At 40.7% G+C, this 27,923-nt stretch overlaps 4 protein-coding genes across 11 annotated transcripts in view; 2 read left to right on the top strand and 2 right to left on the bottom strand.

The window, feature by feature from the left end:
* The window catches only part of LOC126778345 (mitoferrin-1), a 32,471-nt gene extending 21,365 nt beyond the window's left edge, over positions 1-11,106 (bottom strand). For 2 of the 3 annotated variants that reach the window (XM_050501848.1, XM_050501849.1), the window contains exons 1-2: positions 10,774-11,106; positions 7,377-7,462 (exon numbers count right to left, since the gene is read on the bottom strand). In XM_050501848.1, the coding sequence (XP_050357805.1) occupies positions 7,377-7,462; positions 10,774-10,890 (203 nt within the window). In that variant the 5' untranslated portion in view covers positions 10,891-11,106. The remainder of the gene's footprint in view (positions 1-7,376; positions 7,463-10,773) is intronic. The other variant, XM_050501851.1, reaches the window with a different exon arrangement.
* Positions 8-8,910, top strand: LOC126778348 (general odorant-binding protein 69a-like). Of its 3 annotated transcripts, XM_050501853.1 has the most exons (3): positions 8-315; positions 435-544; positions 8,034-8,910. In XM_050501853.1, the coding sequence occupies exon 3, from the start codon at positions 8,350-8,352 to the stop codon at positions 8,749-8,751; it is 402 nt and encodes a 133-aa protein (XP_050357810.1). In that variant the 5' UTR covers positions 8-315; positions 435-544; positions 8,034-8,349; the 3' UTR covers positions 8,752-8,910. The 3 variants fall into 3 exon arrangements, with proteins under 3 accessions (XP_050357810.1, XP_050357812.1, XP_050357811.1); XM_050501855.1 differs by lacking the exon at positions 8-315 and having other exon boundaries at positions 433-544; XM_050501854.1 differs by lacking the exons at positions 8-315; positions 435-544 and adding an exon at positions 7,621-7,661.
* A 2,250-nt stretch (positions 11,107-13,356) lies between the features above and the next one.
* Positions 13,357-14,751, top strand: LOC126778347 (uncharacterized). The gene is made up of 4 exons (XM_050501852.1): positions 13,357-13,451; positions 13,563-13,698; positions 13,956-14,047; positions 14,630-14,751. The coding sequence occupies exons 1-4, from the start codon at positions 13,400-13,402 to the stop codon at positions 14,749-14,751; spliced, it is 402 nt and encodes a 133-aa protein (XP_050357809.1). The 5' UTR covers positions 13,357-13,399.
* A 32-nt stretch (positions 14,752-14,783) lies between these two features.
* The window catches only part of LOC126778344 (actin-binding LIM protein 2), a 68,832-nt gene continuing 55,692 nt past the window's right edge, over positions 14,784-27,923 (bottom strand). For 2 of the 4 annotated variants that reach the window (XM_050501847.1, XM_050501844.1), the window contains exons 2-18: positions 27,744-27,904; positions 26,808-26,926; positions 26,295-26,539; positions 25,011-25,231; positions 24,549-24,719; positions 24,062-24,133; positions 23,493-23,667; positions 23,287-23,414; positions 23,105-23,216; positions 22,847-22,995; positions 22,683-22,762; positions 22,454-22,614; positions 19,227-19,324; positions 18,304-18,373; positions 17,384-17,424; positions 17,054-17,293; positions 14,784-16,822 (exon numbers count right to left, since the gene is read on the bottom strand). In XM_050501847.1, the coding sequence (XP_050357804.1) occupies positions 16,709-16,822; positions 17,054-17,293; positions 17,384-17,424; positions 18,304-18,373; positions 19,227-19,324; positions 22,454-22,614; positions 22,683-22,762; positions 22,847-22,995; positions 23,105-23,216; positions 23,287-23,414; positions 23,493-23,667; positions 24,062-24,133; positions 24,549-24,719; positions 25,011-25,231; positions 26,295-26,539; positions 26,808-26,926; positions 27,744-27,904 (2,357 nt within the window). In that variant the 3' untranslated portion in view covers positions 14,784-16,708. Of the gene's footprint in view, positions 16,823-17,053; positions 17,294-17,383; positions 17,425-18,303; positions 18,374-19,085; positions 19,166-19,226; positions 19,325-22,453; positions 22,615-22,682; positions 22,763-22,846; positions 22,996-23,104; positions 23,217-23,286; positions 23,415-23,492; positions 23,668-24,061; positions 24,134-24,548; positions 24,720-25,010; positions 25,232-26,294; positions 26,540-26,807; positions 26,927-27,743; positions 27,905-27,923 lie in introns of all 4 variants that reach the window. The other 2 variants (XM_050501845.1, XM_050501846.1) reach the window with 2 other exon arrangements.

Raw genomic sequence — 27,923 nt, 5'->3', positions numbered from 1 at the left:
ACTAAACTGTTGCCGAAGAGCGGTTCGGAGCGGTGCGGTTCTATATATCTGATCGCTGTATTTGTAAAATCCTATACAAATAGATAAGTTTGTAAACATATCTGTATCAGCTATCTGGGATGTCGCAATCAAACTACTCGAAGTATTGGCAGGTCGCGCGTCTCACACGCTGTACTTACCGTTTGATATTGATAACGACGCTACAATCACAACAATCGCGACCGATAGCGGCGCGCCCAGTGCGATCTTTGTGTTTTATTATATTAGATACATTTTTATGATAACACGTTGGACCGACACACACGCACTAACGAAGTAAGCAATACTCTCCTCCCGAATATTAGCTATTAATGGTACCAGCATCATATTGATACTTATATTATAAAACTGTACGGTTTGTACATTTTGTACATTTACGAAAATTTCAATTTCAGCTGTTTATTTAACGTTATTTAGACTTCACCGTAAACATACTAATCTGGCGAACACAGTAGCCGAGAACAGCGACATCCGACAAGAGTGCAGTGTTGGCTGCGAGCGATGCGTGAGTATCTTAATCGTGAGATGAACTTCGTTACGTATTCATCATCTGTACGGTGTTCATTAGTATTAGTTCTGTGCAAGATCGTAACATCAGTCTATAAGTAAGTCACGCCGCTGGGTCGAGCCCACCTCGCTTGTTGAGAATATTTATACTTGTAACTTATTTCACTACGCTGCTATAATGCGTGTCGGTGTTTCAAAAATGTATGAAAGTAATACATTTGATTCTTAAGCGGCGTGAATTAGCACGAATCATTACTGGTGTGGTATGAACAATTCTTAAGTCAAATTATCAAGGTGATGTCGCATGTATAAAAGATAGCATTAGCATAGCGTTAGCATAACATACATAATAATAAAATTGTTAAAAACGAAACGAAAACAAAGGAGAATGACCAAAAATGTATGGACCCCGGTCCAAATGTCTACCACTAACGAGACCTATGTCATAAAATAGTACTACATACTGAGTCATTATAGCCAGAACGCAACAAAAAATATGCGGTCAGTAAAAAGTTGTAACCGAATGAAAATTCATGATTTTTGACCTTGTATGCGAATAATATATTTAATTCTGTCCATCGAACATTTTGAACTAAACTACGGATGTTATGTCATGCCGCTTGGTGTCCCGTTAGATTTTTGCTGAAATAGATTTTGATCAAAGGCCCGGAAGGAAGAAAACAAAGCGTGTTTCAAGTAGCACCAGATACTAGCACATTATTTGCTGAGTGCGAAAGGGACAAAAATAGTGTGGCTTTAAGTGGAGCTACCTGCGCACAATAACAATACAATTAAAACGGATTTCAATAAATTGTGAAGCAAAAAAAAAAGGTAAACTATTTTTTTTTTCATTTAATCATAACTTTTTACTGACAGCTTATTTATTTTTCTTGTTTTATACTAAAAGTTACTCTCTGATTAGTGGACTATAAGTCAACATAGGTCTCGTTAGTGGTGGATATTTGGACCACTTTTGGTCAATCTCCTTTACCTCTTAGAATTACACAATTACCTACATGCTATACAACTATTAGCAAATCTGCAATATGATGACAAATGAAATAACAAAAGTTGGTCGATGGTATTCTTCAATATTTCAAAAATTCGGCAATACCCAATATTACCTAATATAGGAAGGCGGCGTTATCGCGCGTGATCAGCGAATATCGTCGCATAGTGACGAATCCACGTCCGGCGTGGCGCTCCGACGGCGCGATAACCTACTAAGACACTAACGCCAAGGACTAATATTGACAGCTTCCGTTCAAGGTCGTGTCGATGTTTGTACTTTATCAATTCGATTTAACACGCGTTGGATGTCTCGTCCTTGTTGTATTGGCATTCATTACGGATATATTTTTATGCGTTATGGATATGTATCACATCTCTGTGACCTAACAAGAATTGCACGGGCAAAAGTTTAGTGGAATGCTAGTTCAGTAGAATTGCATGCCAGACCATGTCCAATGCTATTCAAAGATAAAATAGGTACGGAGTGCATGCCTGACCACACCGGCTTAACTTCCACCCTCGTACATAATTACTCCATATTACAAAACAAAGTCACGCTGCTGCGTGTTTCTGAAGGCGAACGTGATTCATGAGAAAAGTTAAGGTGTACAAATTATACTAAATTGTGTAAATTCTCTTAAATATGATAATGATTCTTTTTTTTTATTAAAAAGGAAGGACGAGCATACGGGCCACCTGATGGTAAGTGGTCACTAACGCCCATAGACATTAGCATTGTAAGAAATGTAAGCCATCGCTTACATCACCAATGCGCCACCAACCTTGGGAACTGAAATGTTATGTCCCTTGTGCCTGTAATTACACTGGCTCACTCACCCTTCAAACCGGAACACAAAAATAACAAGTACTGCTGTTTTGCGGTAGAATATCTGATGAGTGGGTGGTACCTACCCAGACGAGCTTGCACAAAGTTCTACCACCAATGATTGTTGAATATGTCGGAAAATATCATGCCAATTGTAGCTCCACTGGTGTGCACCGTGTAAGCCGCGTGTATTACGATTAACTTTTTATTTACTCTTATTGTGTGCAATGCCAGGACGGTTAGCTAGTATAATGAACACATAATTCAGGAAACTCGACATTTCGTAAAAACTTATTATTCACTGACTTTTAACGAAAAAAAACAAGCACAGTGATTACATTTAAACATGCCTGTGTCGGGTCATCAACCGGGGTGGGTTCCGTAGGTCCAAAAACATTTCAAAGGAACTCGACGACTGTGGCCGTCTGATATTATGATGATGATGAAGCAAATAAAATAAATATATATTATTATGAATTTTAAATGTTCGTCAAGCAGATGCTTGCGGTCTGGTTAACAATTAGAAACTGGTAGAGAATATGACTCAAGTATTGTTGCCCGTCTGACTCAGTCAGACGGGCAACATAACGGGCAATACTTGAGGTATATTTGATCAGGGAACGCTAAAAATCGCACATAAATAAGGGCGGAGGAAATGTTCCGATTCATTGGTTTTATTTAGAAACCGTTCGAGACGCACCGCGCGGCGCGGCTGTCGAATTATTAGTTTATTGACAAACTACACATACAAAGTAATAGAAAACAGAAAGTTGTTATAACTACTAACCGAGTTTTTTATATTCGCGTTAATTGTTCTCGATATACACTGGCCTCCAAAAAAATCGACCCACCTACATTTTTTGTAAAAAAGCTGTCGTATGGTTTTAAACTACCACATATTTATATTTTTAAGATTGATAATGAAAAAATGCAATTGTAGGATTGTACAAAAACAGAAATAGTGCGCAAAAAATAGGTTTTTAGGTAAATATGTGACAAAACACAAAATTTTACGCAATTTTATTTTTTTGTGTACAAAACGATTATGCCGTTTGTTTTTAAATTTGGGTGCCTAAATCTTACTTTAATAGGGAGTGTTTCCTCCTCTTGACCTAATCACTGCCTGCATACGCCTATTAAGTGACCTGATTAGCTTTTTAATGTCTTCCTGTGGGGTCCGTTGCCATTCTTCAGTTAGGGCAGCTTCCAGTTGATTCAGGGTTTCTGGAATTGGATTTCGTGCTCGAATCGTACGTTTTAGCTGGTCCCAGAGGTGCTCTATCGGGTTTAAGTCCGGATTATTGGCTGGCCACTGCATAACTGGAATTTCGACTTCCCTGAGATAGTCTTTAACAATTCTAGCGACGTGAGGTCGTGCGTTGTCGTGCATAAGTTGGAAATTATCCCCAATATATCCAGCGTAAGGCATCACATGAGGCTCCAGAATATCCGTTATGTAAGTTTCAGCATTAACAGCGCGATTACGGAAAAAAACCAGCTCTGTGCGTCCCGTCAAAGAAATACCTCCCCAAAACATTGTAGAGCCTCCACCATATCGGACTGTTTCTCGAATGCAACACTGAGAGTAGCGTTCTCCTGGCCTTCGCATGACGTTACGTCGTCCATCAGAGCCTACTAGAGACATTCGGCTTTCATCACTGAACAATACTGTCTCCCATTGGTCCAGTGTCCAATCGACGTGCTGCCTAGCAAATTGTAGTCTTGCTTGTCGATGGGATGCTGTGAGTTTTGGTCCTGTTGCTGGCTTGTGAGGGGTTAAGTTTTGCTCTCGAAGTCTTCTTCTTACAGTATTTTCACTCACAGACACTCCACGACTTTCTCGGAGTCTACCTTGAACGTCAACAGCCGAAAGATGTCGGTTTCTTAAAGACGTCCAACCAATAAAACGGTCATCGGTCGGGTTCGTGACACGCCCCCTGCCAGATCCTGGTCTCCGGCGATACTCCTTAGTCTCCAAGTAGCGTTTGTACACTCTTCGCACCGCTGAACGACTTAATTTTAGTGTTCTAGCCACATTTCGCTGACTTAACCCCTCATGAATAAGAGCTACGATTTGAGCAGCTTCTGCTTCAGTAGTATCCATTTTTTATGTTTAAACTTATTAAAATTATTGTTTCAACAAAGTTTCATACACTTAATCAATAATAAACATCGAACCGAGATGACTCCGCGTTAAGAACTGGAAATAAACTAACCATGCACTTTGTGCACAAAGTAACGTTTTCTTAACAATACTTTAAAAATATTCCAAATATCCTCAATAACACTTACAACTCCTCCAAATCAATATCAAGTGGGTAATAAAATGTTAAATGTATGTCCCATAAGTAAAACAATCCACCTAGGTCGTCGCATAGTTAAGATAACACCTTTGTAAGTAAAAAAATACGGGTGGGTCGATTTTTTTGGCGGCCAGTGTACATACGTATATGTTACCCGAGTTTTAAGCTTAACTTTTTAACTTAGACGGGTGCAGTTAAATAAAAGCTTGCAAAAAGTAAATGCAAACCTGAACGATATTACAATACTTTTAGTTAAACAACGATTGTGTCAAATGATAAATTTAAAAGTAATTATGACATACACTATAATTACGTAAACGCAGCCGGAATCGCGGCTTTTAACTATATCCAATTAATAACCGTAGATGTAGCGTAATTATTATATTTAAATAGTATTTATAACACATCAGACACAAGGCGTGTTTACACAAGCGAACATACGAACGTAAATCGGTTGCAATTTATCTTATCAAATTGTTTAACAAAAACCCATATTTGTCTTACGCGATACGTGGATGTTATTTAACGGACAAAAAAATAAAAAACAGAAAAAAAAACTGTTAATACAAAGAGAACGCGACTGTAATTATAGTCGTGAAGAATGTTCTATAATAACACGTATTGTAATTATTTCGACGCCAACATTTTTTTTAAAATGTTGTTGCAGATGATTTGTTGTTGTCAGGGTTTACAGCAAGCAAGGGTACCTACCACGTGTCCCTCCCCTCAGGCGCGGGCGAAGTCGTGGGCGAAAGCTAGTCAATAATAATTTTAAGTGCACAAACAAACGAAACAAAGTATAAGTTTATATAAGTACTTGAAAGTAACCACGACACGTGCAAGACAAAATAAAAAGAAGCATAAATCCAGCGCTAATGTCTTATTTAATATAATCGTCATAAATTCTAAAAACCAAGTTTATAAAGTAACTTGTTAGCATGAAATGTGGTTGACATACTACTCGTTGAGAGCACGCTTGCTAGTATTCACACGCATCGTGTAAGTGACTGATATAAAATGATGAATTATTATGTACCACAAGTATGTATGACATGCAATGCGTGTGGTAAGAGTGTAATATTCGGCGGGCCACGTCGGGACGCGCCGCGCGCGCTCACGTACTCCGATAACGATAACAGCTGATAGTGCACGGCACCTCCGAATACTGGTACTACCACTACTACTGTGACCGATATTTGTTGATAAGACTACTTCTGCAATGTCTTTTTATATAAACTTTTAATTGTCCACATTACAAATCCCAAATCCTCTAATATCAAGTATATTTAGTGATTTGTGTTCCGACTGATATATTATGTGAGTAAGTCTGTTTGTCATTTTTGTAACCTCAATTATGTAAAAAATAACGAAATATTACATTGAGGTACCCTGAGACTACGTACGGATACGGACATATACATTACTAAAATTTTGACAAAAATATATTTTACGAAGTGCAGAGGTTAATTAGTTATCTCTTTTGAGAACCGTTTCCGAAGAGCTCGTAGCCACGCCGCAGCCTCGGGATATTGAAGATTATTTACTTAATATTGAATGTAAATTTTAGGTACAATATAAGCTAAGGCTAAAATTAAATTTACGTATATAAAGCTCATTGCGAAAAAATCCGGCCAAGTACGTCTCGGGCTCGCGCGTTTGGGTTTCGTTTTGTCGCAAGTTTTGTCCGCTGTTTAATTGTTTAACTTGTAAAACCCGATCTAAATAAATATACATTTCGGTTTCTCATAACGAACCTTTTCATTTATTTTACCACGAAATATATGTACATTTATATTCTAACTTGCAATTGAAAGTAAAACTAAATGAATATTATATTATCTCGCTAGTCTATAACTCGATACCGAGAAGACAGGCTGGAGCGAGCAGCTACGAGCAGAGTGATCCTAAAAGTCCGCAAAAACGACTCTCGCAGACTCCTTATTAACTAGCGAGTGAATTTTAAATGTTAGCCTATTCGTGTTTGAGCAAACTTTGAACGGGTTATGTTAAGGATCGCGCGAATATCTTTTACATTAATACTTGTATTCACAAAAGCACAGCCGATTCTATAGCCGAGAGGAAAATCCTTAGCGAAGTACGTTCGAGACCGATTGCCCGATACTGTGAATGGGTAATATTGGCAGCAGGTGTGTGTGGTGGCCGCTGTCTCGCGGGACACGGGCACGTGCTCGACGCGGCGCGCCTCTCACCATCGTAACATATTTACTAATACTGTGTATGATTGTAGATTTCAAACACAAATAAAATACTAAATAACTGCAAGTATAACGATACGCTTGACCTTACTCAACTTTTTGTATAAAACATTTATGTAACAAATAAGTAAAAAAATTGAAGTATTGAAAACTAGTTGAACGTTTTAGTATAACGACAAAAACTTATTAATATTGTAATTTAATATATTTTTTTGTTTCTATACAAAAGTTAAAAATAAAGATTTTTTCTCTCGGTATGTTGTCGTCTTTATCTCGAGGGGAAAACCCCAAATCGATGACTAAGATTACCGCACGAGTAGTCACGACCTGAGCCTTATTCTGCCACAACACTAGCGCACTTTACCGAAACTATTAATACCCAAAGCCACAAGAGTATCATATCAGTGTCGCCGCCGGCAAATGCGCGGATGATGAAATTGTGTATTTCACTGTGTTTAAAATACAATGAGATACCTGAGCAGCCCCTCGCGCTGCACCATGTACCGGAAGGTCTCCGCGATGCTGCCGTTGTGTGCTGAGCGCAGCGACTGCATCCGCGTCTACGACAAACAACGATCATATTGGTTTCTATTTGCAAATATTTATTGAACAAAACAGCGTCTACAATATAGCTCCCATACAATGATAAAATTACAATCAATCATTCAATATTATTCGTAAGTCGTACGAGTGTCGAGTACACACACACGCTCACAAAATCCTCGTTCGTCCAACGGGTTTACATAACACTAAATAAATGTAAATACAAAACCTATCCAAATTAAGTTATATCAAACTGAGCTACCGCCGAGGTACTGCCCTCGGTGGGTCGGCCGCTGAAAGTGAGAAAACATGCAAGTGCGTTCTCGGACACAGCGCGACACTTTTATTTAAACCTAAAAACGCGTACATTATTCGCTTTAAAGGATTAAATAGTTTCATTGAACGGGTCGATTTGATTAAATTAAAGATAGAATACCTTTGTTACAGTTAGTGCGTCTTTACTTTAGGTCTGGTCTCCTCCAATCCATCAATGACTTTTGTGTAACATGACATTGGATATTCAAAGAACGCAACGAGCGACGATAACAACGCTTTTTAACCTAACCCGCAATTAAAGTATGTTTTCAGCTAACCATCACTTTTGGATAATAACAACCTGTGGCGGACAACTGACAACCTACTCTGTCATCCTCGCATGCTACAAAGTATAATTTTTTGAAATGACTTTACAACAGAAGCGATGAAAAAATTACAGCCTGATCGGGAAATTCAAACAGACATAACAAACAATACGCTTTAATAACCTGCTCGTACCATTATGTGTATAATTTAGAATTGACTTCCATAAACACATGTGATCAGCAAGAATGACATCTTGGGGCTCTATATAAACACGATAGTACAAACGTTTTCGCATTCGCTCGGAGACCCTCACTGTTTCATAATGAGGGATTACTTAGGGCGGTTATTGTTTGTGAGCTTAATAGTAAAGTCGCTGGCGTTGGACGGGGAGATGGCCGAGCTCGCGAAAATGCTGCGCGAGAACTGTGTAGAGGAGACCGGAGTGGACTTGGCGCTAATCGACAAGGTGAACGCGGGCGCGGACCTGATGGGGGACGCTAAGCTAAAGTGTTACATCAAGTGCGTGATGGAGACCGCGGGGATGATGTCGGAGGGCGAGGTGGACGTCGAGGCCGTGGTGGCGATACTGCCGGAGGAACTACAGAAGCATGCGGACAAGATGCGGGCCTGTGGCACTCAGAAGGGTGCGGACGACTGCGACACGGCCTTCCTTACTCAGTCCTGCTGGCAGAAGGCTAGCAAGGCCGACTATATTCTTATATAGGATAGGTACTACATCTCTTAGTACTAACCACTAACATCTCATTTTATTGTTATGGAATACATTTCCTTATATATCCTTACACTTGATATATTGTATCCGATATTTATAATTATTACTGCTGAAAATATTTATTTAGAATAAATTAATTTTTGTTGTATAAAAAAATGCTCACAAAATAAAATTGGATATATAATTGTAGTTGTTTTATTATTCGTTTATATTGTTGTTGGAACTTCAAAGAGATAACTGTAATCACTTTAATATTCAACCCCATAGATTATTCACTTTATGGTATTTATTTTCGATATAAAATTAAGTAAACAAACTTTTATACATATATTTTAATGATAAATTTCAATCAGACATATTTTGTTCATATCTCAAATACAAAACTATTGTCGTATTAAAAATAACAATAAATATATTCTAACATGTGCAAAGGGACTTTGCCACAAATAATTATTATAACATGATAAATTTGTAGTTCAACTAGGTTCGTTACAAGCACCTTTGAAGTGTCGTTTAATAATATTATATGAAAAGTGAAGAACCTACTAGTCAGGAAAATAGATCGTATCGAGCAGAACTGGTGAAAAGAGTAGTACCTCTATTTAAATACAGTAGTTTTTTTGTTTATTGTTTCTGACAAGCTCAGCAGTGCATTACATTCAGTTGTGTTATTGCAAATATCAATACTGTGTTTTTTTTTAAATTAATTACATGTACATCGGGATCATCTTAGACAACAGATCAGTTGGTCACAGCAGTGGTTTACATTACTCGCAATACTAATAGCTATTGAGCAGAGGTAATCATTAGCAATTGAGCAGCCAATCTTAATATAACAAGTTCAATTAAATTTAAACTTCAATGTTATTTATAATTAGCCTGATATTTATAGCTTCTATCTATAAACATAAATTAATATTATTGTTAAGCCATAAACATGTGCATTGTAAGAATTATTAATCATTCCTTACATCACCAATGTGCCACCAATCTTGGAAACTTAGAAGATATCCCTCGTATCTGTAGTAACACTGGTACACTCACTTTCAAACCTGAACACAACAACTGTGTATTTCTGTTTTGCAGTAGAATATCTGAGGAGTGGGTGGTACCTACCCAGACGAGCTTGTACAAAGCCTACCACCAGATAACTTTTCTACTTCTTTAAAACATGCAGATAAAGGTAATTTAAAATAAATTATTTTACTCGTTTTTAATTGTTGTAATTAAAAGGACACTAAAGTCTTTATGTATAAAAATATATATATTCTGTGATTGTGATAACAATATAAACAATAAATATAATATTATATTTATTAATAGCAATAGCAATTATCTCTCTTTTAAATATTTCTAAAAACTCCAATACAAAAATTTCCCATATTTTAAAATATTTTTAAAGGTAAAAGTTATAATTTGCTTTATATTTTTAAAGATTATTTTATTACATGTTATCTCCATGTTTTGCTTATCACTTCAAGTCAATTCAAGGTTATTATACAAAAAAAGGTAATTTGCCAATAAATTGCATTGCCATCATTTTTTACTTATTAACTGTATTGACAAACTAAGAAAGCAAAGTTTTCATTTAATAGAATGAGGAAAAAGTAAGTTGTTTGGGTTGTGTTCGAAAATGACATTTGCATTTGACAATTAAAAATTGAAAATGCAGGCTCGAATTTTAAGGAATTTTATGATTATTTATTTATATGCATCAGAGTTTGAAGTCAATTTGACCAGTAAAATTATTGTATTGCGACCTTTATTTCATTAATTATTTTACATTGCTTATGGTTATTTTTTATAGATATTAGAAATATACATGCTAACCGAAACTGCGAAATTAGAAGTGGAAAGGTTTTTATATAACTGCAGACAGCTTGCATATTGGTGGCGTAATAAGACAGCCGACAAAACTATCATTGGCATGATTAGGTTAGGTTGTCAACGTCGTAGAGATCTGGCCCCTAACCACGGCGGCATGCCGTCGCGGACAGCTCTCTGTGAGCTTACCTTCACGGAATCCAGAGGGTACATTACGCAATGCTCCATCACCCCCGCTATTGCTCCGGCGGTCATGTGTGTGATGGAGCTTTGGGTCGGGAGGGTTTCATAGTCTTCAAAGTTCATAATACTCACAAAATACTAACACTTATTATAAAATAATCACAATATGGATAATTTAGAATGTTTTGATTTTTACCAATATATCAATGTCATTTTCACTACACTATTTTCGTCACAGCCATCCAAAATTTAGAACAGAACATACAATCAAAATTGATTTCGTACAGTGTGATGAGATTAGCACGCGCGATCGTCTGCTGTGGGTTACCATTCGCTAAAAATTTAACAACATTTAATTTAAATGTTAGTGGCTAGTTACCGTATAAACTTCTGTGCTGCCTGATGTGAAAAAAGAAAATATGATATGGTTTTAAAAAATACATCACAGTGTTATTTGAATTAAAGCCACAATATATTGAAATACTTATTGATTTGAAACATAGAAATCTAATTTGTTATAATTTAGACTTTTATTTCAACAGCTCACACTTGACACATACGAATAACAAAATGGCAGAACTTATATTTTTGGCGGGAATTTTGATTAGTTAACCCGGATAATTTTATTAATACAAGAAGATATATATTTAATATTTATAGCCTACTGATATAGCTGATCGCTGTCTGTAATGTTTGTATGAGTAAAATTATTATCGGGGGTCTTTATCAACGCAATAGAACCTAAAACAATGATTGTTAGAATTTTTGTCTGTTAATCTGTCCGTTTGCGCACGCTAATCTTAAAAACGGCTTAACTGATTTAGTTGCAGTTTTTACTAACGCTAACCCTATTGTGGCAAACTTCACATAGAGTTCAGTGTTTGTTTTATTTCAATCGGTTTATAAATAAAAAAGTTATGTCAATTTAAAGAATCACGTCGAACATTTATTCGATAAAAATGCTATAAAATAACTGTTCCGTTAGGTGAAACTTTAACTACGTATATGTGATAGTCTGTAAAATGACGATGATTTAAATTTAATAAAAACAAAACGAAACAAACTTAATAATAGACGGTTCATAGATTTGACATACTTCAACAGGTAGTTGAGTAGGTTTTTTTTTTTATAGAATAGGAAGGTGGACGAGCATTTGGGCCACCTGATGTTAAGTGGACACCAAACGCCCTTAGACATTGGCATTGTAAGAAATGTCAACCATCGCTTATAGCCGATGCGCCACCAACCTTGGGAACTAAGATTTTATGTCCCTTGTGCCTGTAATTACACTGGCTCACTCACCCTTCAAACCGGAACACAACAATACCAAGTACTGCTGTTTTGCGGTAGAATATCTGATGAGCGGGTGGTACCTACCCGGACGAGCTTGCACAAAGCCCTACCACCAGGTTGTTTAATAATACTCATACTTAAGTACTTATTTTCGGTTTGTAAATAACTGTAAGTTATAGGTTAGGTAGGTATTTCGGTTCGTCACAGCATATATTTTTTGTCATTGTTTTGTTAAATTTTTACTTAGTCGGTTAGTTGATAATACTTACTTATTTTTTAAATACACAGATTTATCTTTTAGTTTTAAAAGGACACAATTTCTTGTGAATGTATCGTTTGCAGTCACAATAAATAAAGTACAGGGCACAGGTCACATTCAATTATGTCGAAATAGATTCAAGAAAATGCTGTTTTTCTCATGGCCAATTGTATGTTGCCCTGTCTAGACCTGGGTGCGGCGAAAACCAATAAATACTAATATCTAACAAAAATAAAACTAAGAAAGTTGTATGTATTTTTTATTATCTATTTCTTTAAGGTATACGCGCGTAAAACCGCGGGCACAGCTATAATAATATATAAACATTTGGCAACAAAGTAAATTTTACAAAAACTAACAAAGTTTCCAATTTTGCATTAAATCATGGAGTGAACTTTATAACAATAGTCATTTAAAACGAAAATATAAAATAATATAAGAATATTAATGTAAAATAAAGTTATTTAAGAATTCTGAAAACTTAAACAGATTTTCTTTATCACAATATGCACTTTTTAGCGATTTTTAGTTAAGATCGTTCTACAAAAAGATACATATAAGGTATATTACAAATGGGTAAAGGAATGTGCACCTTTGATATATACTACTGGGTGGTGTACTAAATACGTTAATTCGACAACTTTATAAAGGAAAGCTTGATCTCTCTATTCCCTGCGTTTACAAGCGACAAAGTATTAAGTTTGTTAGCAGAACCAAATTATTCGCTACTGTTCTAACAAATTCATTCTGTATATTTTCTATTGCCATAATATACTTATCGTTTTGTGGATTCCAAATTGAAATTATACAAGAAAATATAAATTGATTACTCAGGTACTCTAGCTAAATTATAACATATTTATAAAAAATATATATTAAAAAAATGGTTAGTGCCGCATTTTGCATTTGATTAGTGAATTGCATTCAGTATAACAGCTATCACAATCAGTTAATGAATGTTCAGTGCAATAACGAACGACTTCTATTATCAGCTTTAATTGGCACATCGTGTGTTTGCGGCACTAGCGAGGTAATGTTTTACCGCGAAGAGGAATTTATTCGTCTTAGACTTCAAGTAATATGAATACATTTACTGTTTTCAATTTGTACCTTGTTATATATATAACAAATGGTGAATATTTTTGTTATATTACTTTCAAGGCCAAAGGATAAATATAATTAAGAATCCTATTATTTTTTTCCTCGCTTGATCCTAATCGGTTTTAATTACGATTTTCTTTAGAGTGCGGTAGTTTCGAAAGTGGAGAAGACAGCGGGCCGAGGCAGTTCCAATACATATCGATGGATTTTGTGCATCGCGGAAGCTTTAACAATACAGACTGCTTGCGAGAACTGCTCAACTGCTGGGAGGTCGTTAAGTAAGTTCTGCAACTTCTAGAAGTCTTAACTTCATTATTATAAATTAAGTCTTAAATTACCGTATAAAGTTTATAATTGTTATACGGTATATAGATAGCTATTTTTATTAGACCTCAATGCGTTTGGTGACCACTTACCATCAGGTGGCCCATGTGAAAAAAATAATAAAAGAATATATATATACATATATATGTATATATTCTAAGAAATAGAGTTAGCTGATGATTTTATTCATATAGGTGTACAATTTATTTAGACCCGACATCATCTGTAACCGCGGCGTGGTGTTCGAGTCCGTGTGCGGCATCATGAAGCGAGAGTGCAGCGAGAAACGCGGCCTCATCAACCGTATGACTTATAATTTCTACAGCAAATTGCGTTGACACACAAGTTCTTAGTAACAACCCATCAGTGTCGGGGGTCGCCCACCGTCGGACGAGCAGTAGGGTTGTGTAAGAACCGACACGAAACTCGTCGCAGAACACAACCGTGACACATCGGGGGTTACAATATGCGATATTGAGAATAGCGTCCCGACACACGGACTGACGATACGAGCGCTATTTCCGATTGTATGAAATCTTCTTTATACGATACTATGTTACTATTATTTATTCTTTTATAATATGGGTAGGTGGAGGGGTGGGTGGGCCATCTGATGGAAAATGGTCTCCACAAACCACAGACATTGGCACCGTAATAAAAACTTACTATTCTTTACATCACCAATGCGCCATGAACGCTGGGAACTAAGACGTTATGACCCTTGTGCTTTATACTTGTGCAGTTGAATTATAAATAAAATTAAAAAATAAATATAATATTCTTTAATATAGTTGGTCTTCTACGACCACGACGAGTCCGCCAAGGGCGTATCGACTAAGCAGAAGAATATCGGTGGTTTATAAACTTTTGTCATAACTGTTTCAGAATTGGACGGACCTCTGTTCGAATCATTCTGCAAGTCGGACGGCTACGACCAACGGACACGACGCGCTGGAGCTCGCACGCGACACACAGCCGTACTATATACGTCACCGTCTCTTGGATAAAGAATAATAAATGTGTATTGAAAATAAACAACTTGTAGTCAGAAATGCAATTCTTTATTATTTGAAAGCATAGTTTTCGCTTTGAATTACTGACAAAATTGCTTTAGCTCGGCGTCCAGTTCAAATTACAGTTCTCAACAAAACACGAGCAGTGGAGAAGAGTTACAAATGAAACATTCGCTAAGCATTATAAATTTATGAACAGTTTATTAGAAGTTTTGTCCCGCAATATATATATGATGCTAAACAACGACTCTATCAGGGCGCGAAGTCACATTGGTAACTCCTCAACATTTACAATATCATTTACATTGCGACACTTGTCTATACTCTATCCCTGTCACACATTAAACGGATGTTGGCAAGTCATTTTTTATTCATGTACAAAGACCATAAAAAGAAATATTCTTGAATATAATTTCGCTAGCTCGCACGTCGAGACGTGGGCCAGCGTGCAGTTTGTATAACGCTTGCGTCTAAACATAAAGACGCTCTTCGCTTAACCGACACTACACATGAAGCCGTCGAACCAAGGAAGGATATACGTGCAGTACTGTACAGTACATGCGTTACAGATTACAAATGTCAATATTCAGTACAACTTTAACCGACATGGTAGATGTCGTTACTAAAACGCCAACGAACAAATAAGGCCAGTCCGAGGCGAAGCTACGACCATGAGAAGTTACTCTTTAAGAACATCGATTTCGATTAGGTAGTGATAGTAATTTTTTAAGTCTATAGTTTATTAATTTGAAATAGCACATAAATACACTTATCTAAAAACAAAAACCGACGGCCACGAGCCGCCATACTGCAACCTTAATCGTAACTCGCTAAAATAATATTAAAAACAATCGAAGTGATCACAAATATGATGCACTCACACACGCACACACTCGCGCACGCACGCAGACACTCACACACGCACGCACGCTAGGAACCGGCGCCGAGCGACGGCGAGCGCTGCGTGACGTCACGTCCTGTGCAGTCCACCCGTCCGCAGCGAGCGGCGGCGGACGTCGCGTGACGTCACGGCCGACACAGTTCCGCCCGCCCCGCACCGAACGCGAATCAAATCATATACACCTCTATATACTCGTTCATACGTAGCGATATATTTATCTCTAGCCCGCCTTAACCTAACGCGAAATATGCTTCCCCCTAAGTATAATCGATATATTTGGTTCTCACTAAAGTAAACGGAGGTCACGCTCGCACTCGGCCATATATATCTCTTCTATACACATACACACATAAGACAAGGCCTCGATATATTATTAGTTACATCTATGTAATCGTGTGTCTGCTGCGGCGTTACTACGTAACCGCGGACGAGGTCCCGAACCGATGTGGTGGCTTTAGAAAGAAAATAAACGATACGAGAAGCCAAAAATAAATAAATTTAAATGAATTAAGAACTAAGTATCGATCTTAAAATAAATATGTATAACACTTTTAACATTTCTGTGATCGGACTCCCAAATTTCTTTAAATTAAATTTAACAAGCCAGCACACCGATCTAAATACTGCTGGATTAATCCACAGAGCGAACCTCCGACCTCGGCCGCTCTCTGTGCAGCCGTAACAACCGGCCGATCGCCCGGCCGACCGAGTTATCGAATGTATAAAATCGAAGTTCTATGAACTCTCGCATCCACAGACATACCGGCGAATCACACCACCATACTTATAAATTATTATGTGAAAAAAATTATAATATCAATATATTATTATTATTCTTAGACACGAACAGTTGAAGCGTTACGTCGGCCGCTCCGGGTCGAGTCTCTCCCGACCGGATGAAGACATTAAAGAATAAATAACTTATACGACAATTTCCACGGTGAAACGAGGGAGAAAGAATGGGAGTGAAGAAGGGTGAGGGAGAAGGCAGAGGATTAGAATGAGGTCATCCTGATGAGGGTGAGATGAGGGTGAGGGTGTAGGTGTGGCTTAAAAAAGTCGCGCGCGTCGCTTGAGTTCGTTACGGCGCCACTGCGGCAGGCGGTAGAAGTCCTGGCGCCCGATCTGCAGGATCGCCTCGAACTCCGCGTCCGACAGGTGGCGCTGAAATTGACATCACGCGTTTGATCATATCATGCTTGTATCGTATATGACGGTATGGGAATGTTGCTGAAACTCCCTTCTTATTTCAAGACAGGCAACATAAAGTGAGTGTTGCTTCGCCTACATTCTTTTATATTCATCATAAACAGAGACCAAGGGAGAAGATAAGAGCTCGTCTAGCGCGATGAAAACAATAGGTAAGAAGTCGCTTCGAGACCGCATCCCGCTCACCTCGAGGTTAAGGCGGTCGACGTCGGGTGGCAGGCGGTAGTTGGTGATGAGAAGCAAGTGGTAGGGGTAGAGCTTAGCGGGCTCGTGCAGCAGATGCGAGGTGGCCATGTTGGGCAACGAGCGCCGCACACCGCCCCCGCGCACGCCCACGCCGCCCACGGGCCCCAAGCCCAGCCCCACGCCCACGCCGGCGGCCGCGGACACCACGCCGCCGCGCACCGCCACGCCGCCGTCCGTCGTCTGCGGGCGGAAGGGCAACACTCGTTACGGACGCGCTGGCGGCACGCGGAGGTTGCGTCCGCGCGGCGCCGGCGCACGCTTAGTACTCACCACAGCACTTCTATCCACGTCGGTGATAGAGCCGGCAGAAACTGGAAACATAAAGTGACACAAGTGATCGTCGAGAAGTTTCAACTAGATTATGAAATAAATAATTTACTCTTCAAAGAAATAATCAAAATGTAAATGTTCGATTAGATTAGAAGCGGTCTAAGCGATCATGCCGTGAAGTCTAAGCGACGAGGGATGTCGCGCCGATTCGTGGCCGTGATTCAAAATGATGCGAATGTTCCGATGGGTTGCCATGTGCGAGCGCGCTGTACTGATACATCAACAGTATAACGCTTTCACGCGTGAAACTACCCTTCGCATATAAAAATAAATAAACATTTAAAACTCTTGCGTAGCAGCATTTGGGAAACATGGATGAATATAATATGGTGTCAATTACGTAACATTTCACAAAATATGGAGAAAGGTGAAAAGCGTAATTGCGGAGCTACTGCTGTCTCGTTCGGACACGAGTGAGACGACTGTACCCGGACGAGACGCACGCGTTACTTACTGCAAAGATCCGTCCGCACTGAGCGCACAAAATCAATAATTGTTCCTTGTTATATATATAATAATATAACACATAGAAGCGCATCTCATTTGCGATTATTTTATATTGATAAATAAATATGACGTATTACAATTTACATCAAAACCAAACATATTTTGTTATGTTGCAAATTTAATTGCGATTGCGATATATATTACAATAAATTCGTTTGTCAATGATAACACGGGTAAGCTCATTTTATCCTCAGTTTTGTATGTAATGTAAGTTATAGTCATTATGGTTATTAACACATCATGCTTCACGTCAGCCTTCAGAGCAAGTGGCGCCCGAACAGGGACTTTGTTTAAAGACTAATTTATTAATTGAATGCTAACGCACTTTATAGGGTAGTATATGGGTAACTCACTGTCTGACTTGCCGCTGCTGAAGTCGGTGCTGTGCGTCTTGTCACAGAGTCCACTAAATGTGAAGTCACCCTAAAATTACGAAGGTTGTCTCTATTTTAAAATATCGAGGAAGGTAACAGTATGTACATATATATTAAATTTAATTTCGGATGATAAAGAAACAAATAGACCAACTTATGGTAAGTAAATAAGACCACCTTCACCCATTTACTTGGCGTTGGCATTACAAGACGTCATCCACCACCTCTTACATCGTCACTGAGTCGCCAACCATAAAATATGAGATATTATATCCCTCGTGACTCCAATTACACTGGCTCACTAACTCTTTAAACTGGAACACAGGAATAGCAACTGATATTTAGCGGTAGAAAATCAACGAGTGGTTGGCGACCCGCCAAGACCTGAATGAGTCGAACCGGTATCAGAAATATAAATGTTGTTACGGACGTTGTACAGACATAAACAGAAGTGCCTTATTGTGGTCGAAGACCTAAAAGAACAGAGGCCGTCTAAGCGAGGTAACATATTTTTACCTCTCCGACTCACTCCGGCAATTCTTTTCGTTTTCTATGCCGGTCATAATCACGGTCACTTAAACGAGATATAAAGACAAAATAATGTCATATTTACATTTTTTTCTGATATCGAGCTAAAAAAAAACTTTATGGAATACAATATCAAAAACATGAATCGAATTAATGTCTCTTATTTTACTCAATAATAACGAATTCAAAATGTATCCTGGTCGTGTCCGCCCGCAGCAGGCGCCGCCACTCACCGCGGTGCTGGACGAGAACGTGTGCGAGCGCGCCGCCAGCCCGTAGCCCGGCCGCGGCGCCGCGCGCAGCGACGACACCACTGCGGACCGCGCGACTGTTGTGTGCGTGTGTGCGCGTGTGTGTGGGGGGGGGGTACTCACGTTGCAGGCGCGCAGGCCGCCGGCGGGCAGCGTGCTGGAGCGCAGGCCGTAGCCGGGCCGCGGCGGCGCGTGCATGACTACGACACGGGCGCAAGTCACTACTGACGGCACACGCATACGCTACGCCTACTGCCCCGATGGCGGACATCGGTCGGAAACGTTGGCCACCCCGCACCTCCCGACCCCGTGCTCTTACGGTTCATGTTAAACTACTTCCGAGGTGGCAAAAATTATCGTCTCGATGTTCGCATCGTCGGATCATATAATTTCGTTTCGATTTAATCAACTCCAACCGACGTGGCAAGTGTTCATTCGAAATTATTTGATCCTTTAATATTCAAGCGAAAATATCAATATATAACATAGATCAGCAAACGTAAAATAGAAACGTATGATATATATAATTAGGAAGACGTAAATTAAAAAAAAGATATTTTTTTGTAGTAAAATAATCTAATAAATAATATAATAAATTAAATGATAATAACATATGTGAAAAAACTATAATTATATCATGTAAACTTTTTTTTTTATAAGCAAATCAATTTGGACGCTCTCGTATAATTTCTGCTCCGTCCGAGTTTTGACTGTGACATCATTTCGCCCATTCGTTATTGCAGGCGACTCTTTTGCGATACGTGCGTTGATAATTTCGTATTTATTTTAAACCTCTTTGTGATTTGACGCCCCAAATACGTTCTTTCACTCATAATAATATTAGAACGATTATTAATATATAATTTTATGCTAAAATGAGAGCAGTATTTTCACGTAGACTAACAAGTAATCTACCGAAAGTCGATCTTATGATTGCGGATTCTTTCACAAATCACGCGAAATATATTAGTGAGCTTATTGTTATTGTTTATTTTAATCTTTTGTTAATGCAGATTGATCTTAACTGTGATCGGCAATAAGTCCGTACTCTTAACTTAAACAATTTCGAGTGTGAAGGATGCAAACATACTTTGTCATTGGTCACATAGCAATGTGAGGAGCCTACTTTTAATGAAATACACTGTTACTGGAAGAAACCTTTTTTTATATATGTACTTATGCGAGGCAGAAAATGCTTTAAAAATATAGTTGTAGTAGTAGTGGATGTCCAGGGGTGGTAAAATCAGCGCCTGGGATTAATCAGAGCATAAAATGCGATAGAAGTCCAAGAGGTGGCCTCTTAGACTCAACTGCTTCAGCCCATCGGTCAGGTAAACTAGAAGATCACCGGTGGTAGCTTTACATTTAATTCAATACTGTAACATGGTGGTCCAAAAGTGCCCTTATAAGCCTATTTAACAAGGAATTATTTAATTTCATTTTTATCATACATACTATCTTAGACTGCATATTTGACTTTCAAAGAAACAATATGGTAAAAATCAATTTCAATGGGTCACAGTCATTAAGGATTGCTTCACGACAACGCAAGACCACACATGTTGTTTTTTTTTAGTAAAGGGATCAACTACCTATGAGATGGCAAAAGTGCATAGATAACAACAGTGCATACTTTGATTAATTAAATATATTTTACAAAAAAAAATTGACTTTATATTCCTCCCGTACAAAAGGCCAATTTCATATGTAAGGACCTAATATATATATGAAAAAAAGTAGTTTTCCCGAGTTTTATTTGTTGAATTTGTATGCTATGGTACTCTTTAATAAATATATGAAAGTTTTTCGTTTTTTATACTAATCGAAATATAAATAAAATCAAGAATCACGCGAAAATACAGACGAAATTGTATGGGCGAGTGAGCGACGCTGGGCGATGTGACGTCACGCGTCGATCGGTCGCTCCAGAAAAGAATTTAAAAACTCGTAACTTTAAAAAATTGTAAAAAATTCATTTTTGCAGATATCGTAAAAAAAATTCACCAGTAATTCATTTTTTATATATTAAATACAATAATTTTTTGAGATCGTAAAAAAATAAGCTCATCTTCCTAATTGTAATTACTACACTTTAATACTGTAACCGAGAAAAATATGTATACGTAACTTATTAAACAATATTTTAATAAAAAATAATTGTATATAGTATAGTATAACATACAATTACATATATACTTATATCAACTTGTTAGTATGAAGCGTCACTGTTCCAGCGCATGCGCGGAGTACTTATCAGTATCGTACAGTATCGAAAGTACAAATTCACACACATTCCATATCAAACGACGAGACACTAAATCATTTCCACTTTAAATATAGTGTCATGCTTTTAATAGTACATTTTGTAAAAAAAAAATGTCACGCATTATAAATATATAAGCATGACACGAACTAAAGAAGCTACTACGAATTCATATCGACGCCGAAAAGAAATTATATGGGCATCAGTAACTACATATACATTCCTTTTCAAGTCATCTCAAGAATTCTTTCCAAACAGCGTTCTAACAAAGCACATACAGCATAGTGAATGACAAGTAGCGACGTGCAAAGCTCCGCACGGCGTCCGCCTGCACGTGTAACACGACTCCCCCCCCCCCCCCCACCTCACCTCACCCCACATCGGTACAGCACTTCGAGCTCCTCGCTCTCCATGTTACACTCTCGTCCCATAAACAGCATAACAGTTTTGTTGTCTTTCCAAGGATAATAAATTAACTTAACATCTCTGACGATTATGAAATGTTTAAACGTTCGATTTGATAATACAAACTGTTGTGCCAGAAACTTTTTTAAATAATAAATGTGATGAAATGCGACGACCGACAAAGTCTAGACTAAATGTTTGAATTTTTGATTTGAAATGATGCGTTAGAGCTTTGCCAATGAGTAAAACAAATGCATTTACTTTACGAGGCGAGATAATTTGAACCTTAAACGTACGTATAGTATAGAACTCACCACCGTTTAAATAGTAAGTAAATACTGAAAGCAGGATAAGGTTAATATTAGTCTACGCTCTGTCGTCGGCGCGCGACGCGACACAGCCGAGGAGCGGCCGACACCGAACGCGTTACGGACAATGAGATATTCAAACATGCCGCTCGTCAACGAGGCGTGAATATCCGATCCCGCACACTGCCGGTAGTTCCCCGGAACTTTGAATACATCGGTGGCTAGCGGTCTCGGTGCGTCGGTTGTGTTTCACAAAGGTTAGGTAATATAATGCGGCTCACAGAATGGTATGAACTACCCGGCGAACAAACTTGTCCATTAGTCTTATCGTAACAGCAATATTAGTGAGCGGTGCAGGGTGCGTGGGGGCTCACCGTTGTAGCAGGGCACGTGGTGGTGCGCGAGCGCGGCGTCGGCGGCGCGCGGGTGGTCGCGCGGGTGGTCGCGCGGGTGGTCGAGCGAGCGCGACGGTGACGCGCCCACTGGCGACGAGTAGCGCAGGCGAGCGCCCGCCTCGCGCGCCGCACTCGGCGTCCTGCGACACACTGCGCTACACCACTCGCTCGCTACTCGCTACGCACCTCCCCCTCCCGCTCTCCGTACCTGCTCGCGTTCCTGGGGTCGAGGTTCTGCCTCTTCCACTGCTGAAGCTTCTCGCGCTCCTTGACCTCCTTCAGAAACACCTGCAACACGGGAGCGACACGTCGTTATCAGTCGGGCCGCGCTGCGAGTGCGCGTCGGTGCGTGCGCGTGCGTGCGTGCGTCACCTGCGCGATGCCGCTCTCTATCTTGGCGAGCTCCTGCTCCTCCTTGCGCAGTTGCGGGTCGACGTCTCCGTTGAGTCCGTTGACGCGCTCGCCCTCGTCGTCGCTGTCGGGCACGCCCTTGTACGTGTCCGACCAGCGCCGCCGACGCTCTGCGCGCGGATGTTATTTATCGATTATGATTTAACTTAAGTATCTTGCATAAAAAAAATAACTAAATTTTTAGTTATTTTTTTGAGCATGAGCAGTGATCGTGTTTACCTGGGTCGGTGTAGGGGTAGGGCGGGGCGGGGAAGTCGTCGCGCTCGATCTTGGGCTTCGTGCCGGGGGGCGGCTTGTACGCCGACGGGTAGTGCGACAGCTCGATGGGCTCCTGCAACACGAGCGAGGAGCGGTCAGCCGCGGTCAGTCGGGCACGAGAAACGTGAAGAAGAGCGTCGCACCTCGTTGTTCATGTGCGGCGACTTGGGGCGCGGCGTCTCGGAGCGGATGGAGTCCACCAGCACGCGCATGCCGGGCCGCGACGACGCCTTGCTGCCGGCGCGGGACGACGCGCGCGTGCTCGCCGACGCTGCAACAGCGACAGTGTCGGTGTGTCGGTGTGTCGGTGTGTCGGTGCGGGGGGGCGCGGGCGGGCGGCGACACTCACAGGGCGGGCGGTGGAAGTGCGGCGAGGCGGGCGGGCGGTCGTAGGGCTGCACGCAGCGGCGCAGCGTGGCGGGCTCGCCGGCGAGGTAGGAGTACGTGGTGATGCGGTGCGGCGAGCACGCGTCGTCGCGGTACTCGCGCAGCGCCAGCCCGGGCGACACGGCGCGGTAGCCGTACTGTGGGCGTTGGCCGTGCTGGCCGTGAGGTTCATAGGGCGGCGGGCTTTTTATGTTATTACTATTGCTCCGGTCGAAGTAACCGTGCCAAATTACAACTGTAAGCTTATCATTATTGTTTTGTCATATCAATTTCAGATGTAAAAATGGTATGAAACGACACCAGCTTGAGCTACGGAGCAGAATGGCAGTGGGACCCGTCGACAACGAGTAATGAAATGAAATTGAACAGAGTCGGTTTACAGTATTGTACTAAAACTTGTAAGCATTCCAACAAAAATAAAATGGTGTTTTTTAATAGATATAAATAAATTATATCGATTGAAAAAATTACATAATAAAATCCAATTAAATCAAAATAACCAATAAAAAATGCAAATAAAAATACACGGACCTTTCTGGTCAAGCTACTGTAGGGACTGCAGTAGGAGCCGTTGACGCTGGGTGTGCGCGAGCGCAGCGAGAACTGTCACAACAACAACGGCGTCAACGAGCGTCGACGACAACACTCCGCGACAACAGCGGCAGAGTGTCGTCCGCGACAGTCGTCTAATGCTCTAAATTACTAGAATTTCGACAGTATACAGTCTCAAAAGAGGTCACGATATATATAACATTCCTGGATACTGCGAAACACAGCGAGGACAACACGGCAACTAAATAAAAAACAAAAATAATATAAATTAAACATCTATCCGCCGCAAGGGGGCACTAGTTAGCAGCATGCAGGTTTTATTCGGTACGTCCACACGACGTGCCATCGGTTCTTAAACATTAATAAGTTATGCTACTTGTCTTATCGTTCAAACGAAACCTCAGAAAATTCAAGGAGTCGATGGACGTGTTGAACGAACGGACCAGTGGCTAGTGTCAGCGCGCACCTGCAGCTCGGAGGAGGCGCGCTCGAGCTCGAGCGGCGCGTGCGGCGCGGGCCCGCAGCGCGGGTGCCAGATGGCGGCGCCCTGCAGGAACATCTCCTCGCCGTCGCCGAACGGGTCGCCGCACTTGCTGCAGCGCGCGCACGTGGGGTGGAAGTGGTGGTTCTCGCCGGCCTGGGGACGCCGGCCACGTCGTGCGTTACGTTCGTCGTTCGGACCGATCGGCGCGTGATCGACACGATGCAGTGCCGCTATTGCGATTTTGATAGGGGGACGGAGTTCGGTACGCCCGCCGCCGTCGATTAACGTTTGTAAAAAAATCGCTAAACGACGAGCACATCATGGGTCCACGCGCCTCGTTGTGCGATATGATGACTGTAGTCGATACGTCGCGAACGATGATCGATGTGATTTCGCACTTAGATGACAGATAACGAAGGAGTGGGAGTCTCTGCTGGGACGCACCTGCAGCACCTTCCCGGAGATGTACCGCTGGCAGTAGGCGCAGCGCACGCCGTACAGGCGCTGGTAGTCGCGCTCGCAGTACGGCACGCCCGCGCGGCCCATGTACTCGCCCTGCAGCACGGCGCCGCACTCGCCGCATGCGAAGCACCACGTGTGCCACTGCCGCTCCAGCGCCACCAGCGCCTGCCCCTCCGACAGCTCCTGGCCGCAGCCCGCGCACTCTGCCGACCGGGGAGACGGTATACTGGCACGGTATCCTCTTGTGATATCGTATGTCATTAAATACGATGATGGGCAGATACGAGTCTGCGACGCGGTAATTATAATCAAATTACTATAAAAATTACTACTTATTTAACTTTGCGTGACTGTCTTGATATATTCGCATTTAATAATATCAGTCTGCAGGCAATACTTTTTTGGTTACTATAAAAAGTATACTTACTCAATAAAAACTAGCGTTTAAATTGAAGACATCGTTTCAGCTTCAGAATGATTCCAAGATACGTTGACGTGACGACTTTAACATTTTTAAACGACCACCAGGAATGAATATAAATTAAACAAAAGTTAAAGATGAACAGGAAAAGTGTTAAGGTTGCCGAAGGCGCCTCTTGTATTGAAACAAAGCGCACAGACTCGCATGTGACTCTGACTCCGGCATCGTCGGAGTCGCCGAGCTGCGATCAGACAGCCTGACACACATTTTGAATAATTGCTTGAGTTGTCGGTTTCAGTTCTCCAAAGGTTTTCAATTTTAGGCAAATAACAGTTCAATTTTTACCAAATTTCTTTCGAGTATCTCAGAATTTAAAAAGTATCAACTTTTACAACTTAGAGAATATATTCCATATTTGTGACGATACGGAACAGAAAGAAAGTTTAGCTGGATTTAAATAAAAAGTTCAGTTTTTTTTTTTAATTTACCGTTACAACCAAACAAATTGTGGTAAATTGTAATCGCCCTCTGCACTTTCGAAAGAAATTTATACTGAGTGAAATTAGTGTTCGTATGGCGAGTATCGCCTTTCAATATTCGGTTTAGAGAGGGTGGACAGCGCTGTTCGTCATTTCGCGCTCAATTGCTTCGAATGGGGGGACAGTGTCGACGTCGTACGGGTGAAGTTTATTAAAAAATACGGACACTAGAAAGGGGTTCGTAATAACATAACAATTGATTGATTTACTGAGAGAATCAAATCGGGATAATATAAATTCAGTTTCATACGTTAGATAGTTCAGAATATTTTTTTAAATCCCTGGAGGCTAAAGATAAGGACTCACCGTTGGGGTCCGGCTGCCGCTGGTCCCGGTCCCGGCCGGAGCCGGGCGAGCCGGGTGAAGTGGGCGAGGAGGGGGGCTCGGGCGAGGAGGGCGAGGCGGCCGGCGCCGGCGTGGCGGGCGAGCGCGGCGACGCGAGGGGCGAGCGCGCCGCCCGCGCCGTCTGCTTCTGCGGCGCGCTCGTGCACGCCGCGCACACCACCTCGCTGCCCGTGTACGTCACCTTCTCACCAGACGGGAACGCGCGTCTTTGGGAAGACGTTCAGCGTTATTGGTACATTCGTGACAAGCCGACTGGACAATCGATCTACTGAGAGGGTTCCCGTTTCGATAAAATATTAATTAAACTGTATACAGCTTCTATATTATATTTATGTCTATATTTATCATATAACCGGCTGCAAGCTAAAACTAAAGTACTAACATCAATGGAGTTGCTTTATGAAATATTATTTTCGAAAAAAAAATGAATCAATTACTACATTCAACAGATTGAACGACGATAGTTAAACATACTGGCATCTTGCGCAAGTGAAGCATTTCTGGTGGTAGGTGTTCCCGAGCGCGGAGACCACCTCGCCCTCTACGTACTGGTTGCACGCCGCGCACCTCGTGCCGAATGCCCGTTGGTAGTCCTGCAAACCAATAAAACACTAACATATCAACAACTCGACGTAATGCGTGTATAGGGTAAGGTGTATGGTGACAATAAAAAAACAGCCTCATTAGCCAATTTTGTTATCCAGGAAAATGCACTGTTTCTAAGAGATAGTATAATAATTGTATCCTACAGAAACGGTGTATTTAAAAGGAGTAATTTAATTATGCCTTTTTATTTCTCTTCCGAACCGGTGGTACTTTCTGGTCTGTCTATCAATAAGCAAGTGTAATGCTTTAATGTTGAATAAATCATTTTGATTTGATTTATTAGAAAATAATAATATCTAAGCGTTAACTTGGCACGATGGCAGATTCTGAAAGATTTACGTGACAAATGTAATGTTAAGCGGGCGAAACACGGTGAGCTAGTAGTTATTGTATTCACACCGACTTTTCAAAGTCAGTAAATCCTTTGCGGGGCACGGTGTTCGTTTCTATAATAAGATTCGTCAGTTATTTTAACTTTATGTGTCATTAAATTTTAATTTTTTGTCAAATTAAACTTTGATTGGCAAAAAACTTTAGCATATTGCTCAACAACGAGTTAAACAAATGATAAAGAGTTCGTAGTTGTTGATCTCCGAGCGGGATGTGCATAAAGTTAATTGTATTTAATTTACTCTGAAATTAAAAGACTGAAAAAGAGTAACTATAAGTTTATTGCCCGTTCTTCACGGTATAAGGCAACCTGACCCAATTTATCGTAGTTGCCTGAAGCCTTAGCGGCAGGCGGGCAATGTATTGAATATAATGTGGAGTGCAGTGTCGTTTTAGTGAGTACAGTAGTGGTACCTGCGGACAGTAGTAGTATCCGTCCTTGCAGAAGAAGCCGCCGCGAGCGAGCGACGCGGAGCAGGTACGGCACGTGAAGCACGCCATGTGGAAGTACTTGTCTGACACGCGCAGCACTTCCCCGCTGCACTTGCCGGCGCACGCGCCGCACACCACTCTGCCTGTAAGCAACATCATGTT

The sequence above is a fragment of the Nymphalis io genome, chromosome 25 (genome assembly GCF_905147045.1).
Source record: "Nymphalis io chromosome 25, ilAglIoxx1.1, whole genome shotgun sequence".
Classification (NCBI taxonomy): domain Eukaryota; kingdom Metazoa; phylum Arthropoda; class Insecta; order Lepidoptera; family Nymphalidae; genus Nymphalis; species Nymphalis io.
This window is presented reverse-complemented; position numbering and strand designations above follow the sequence as displayed.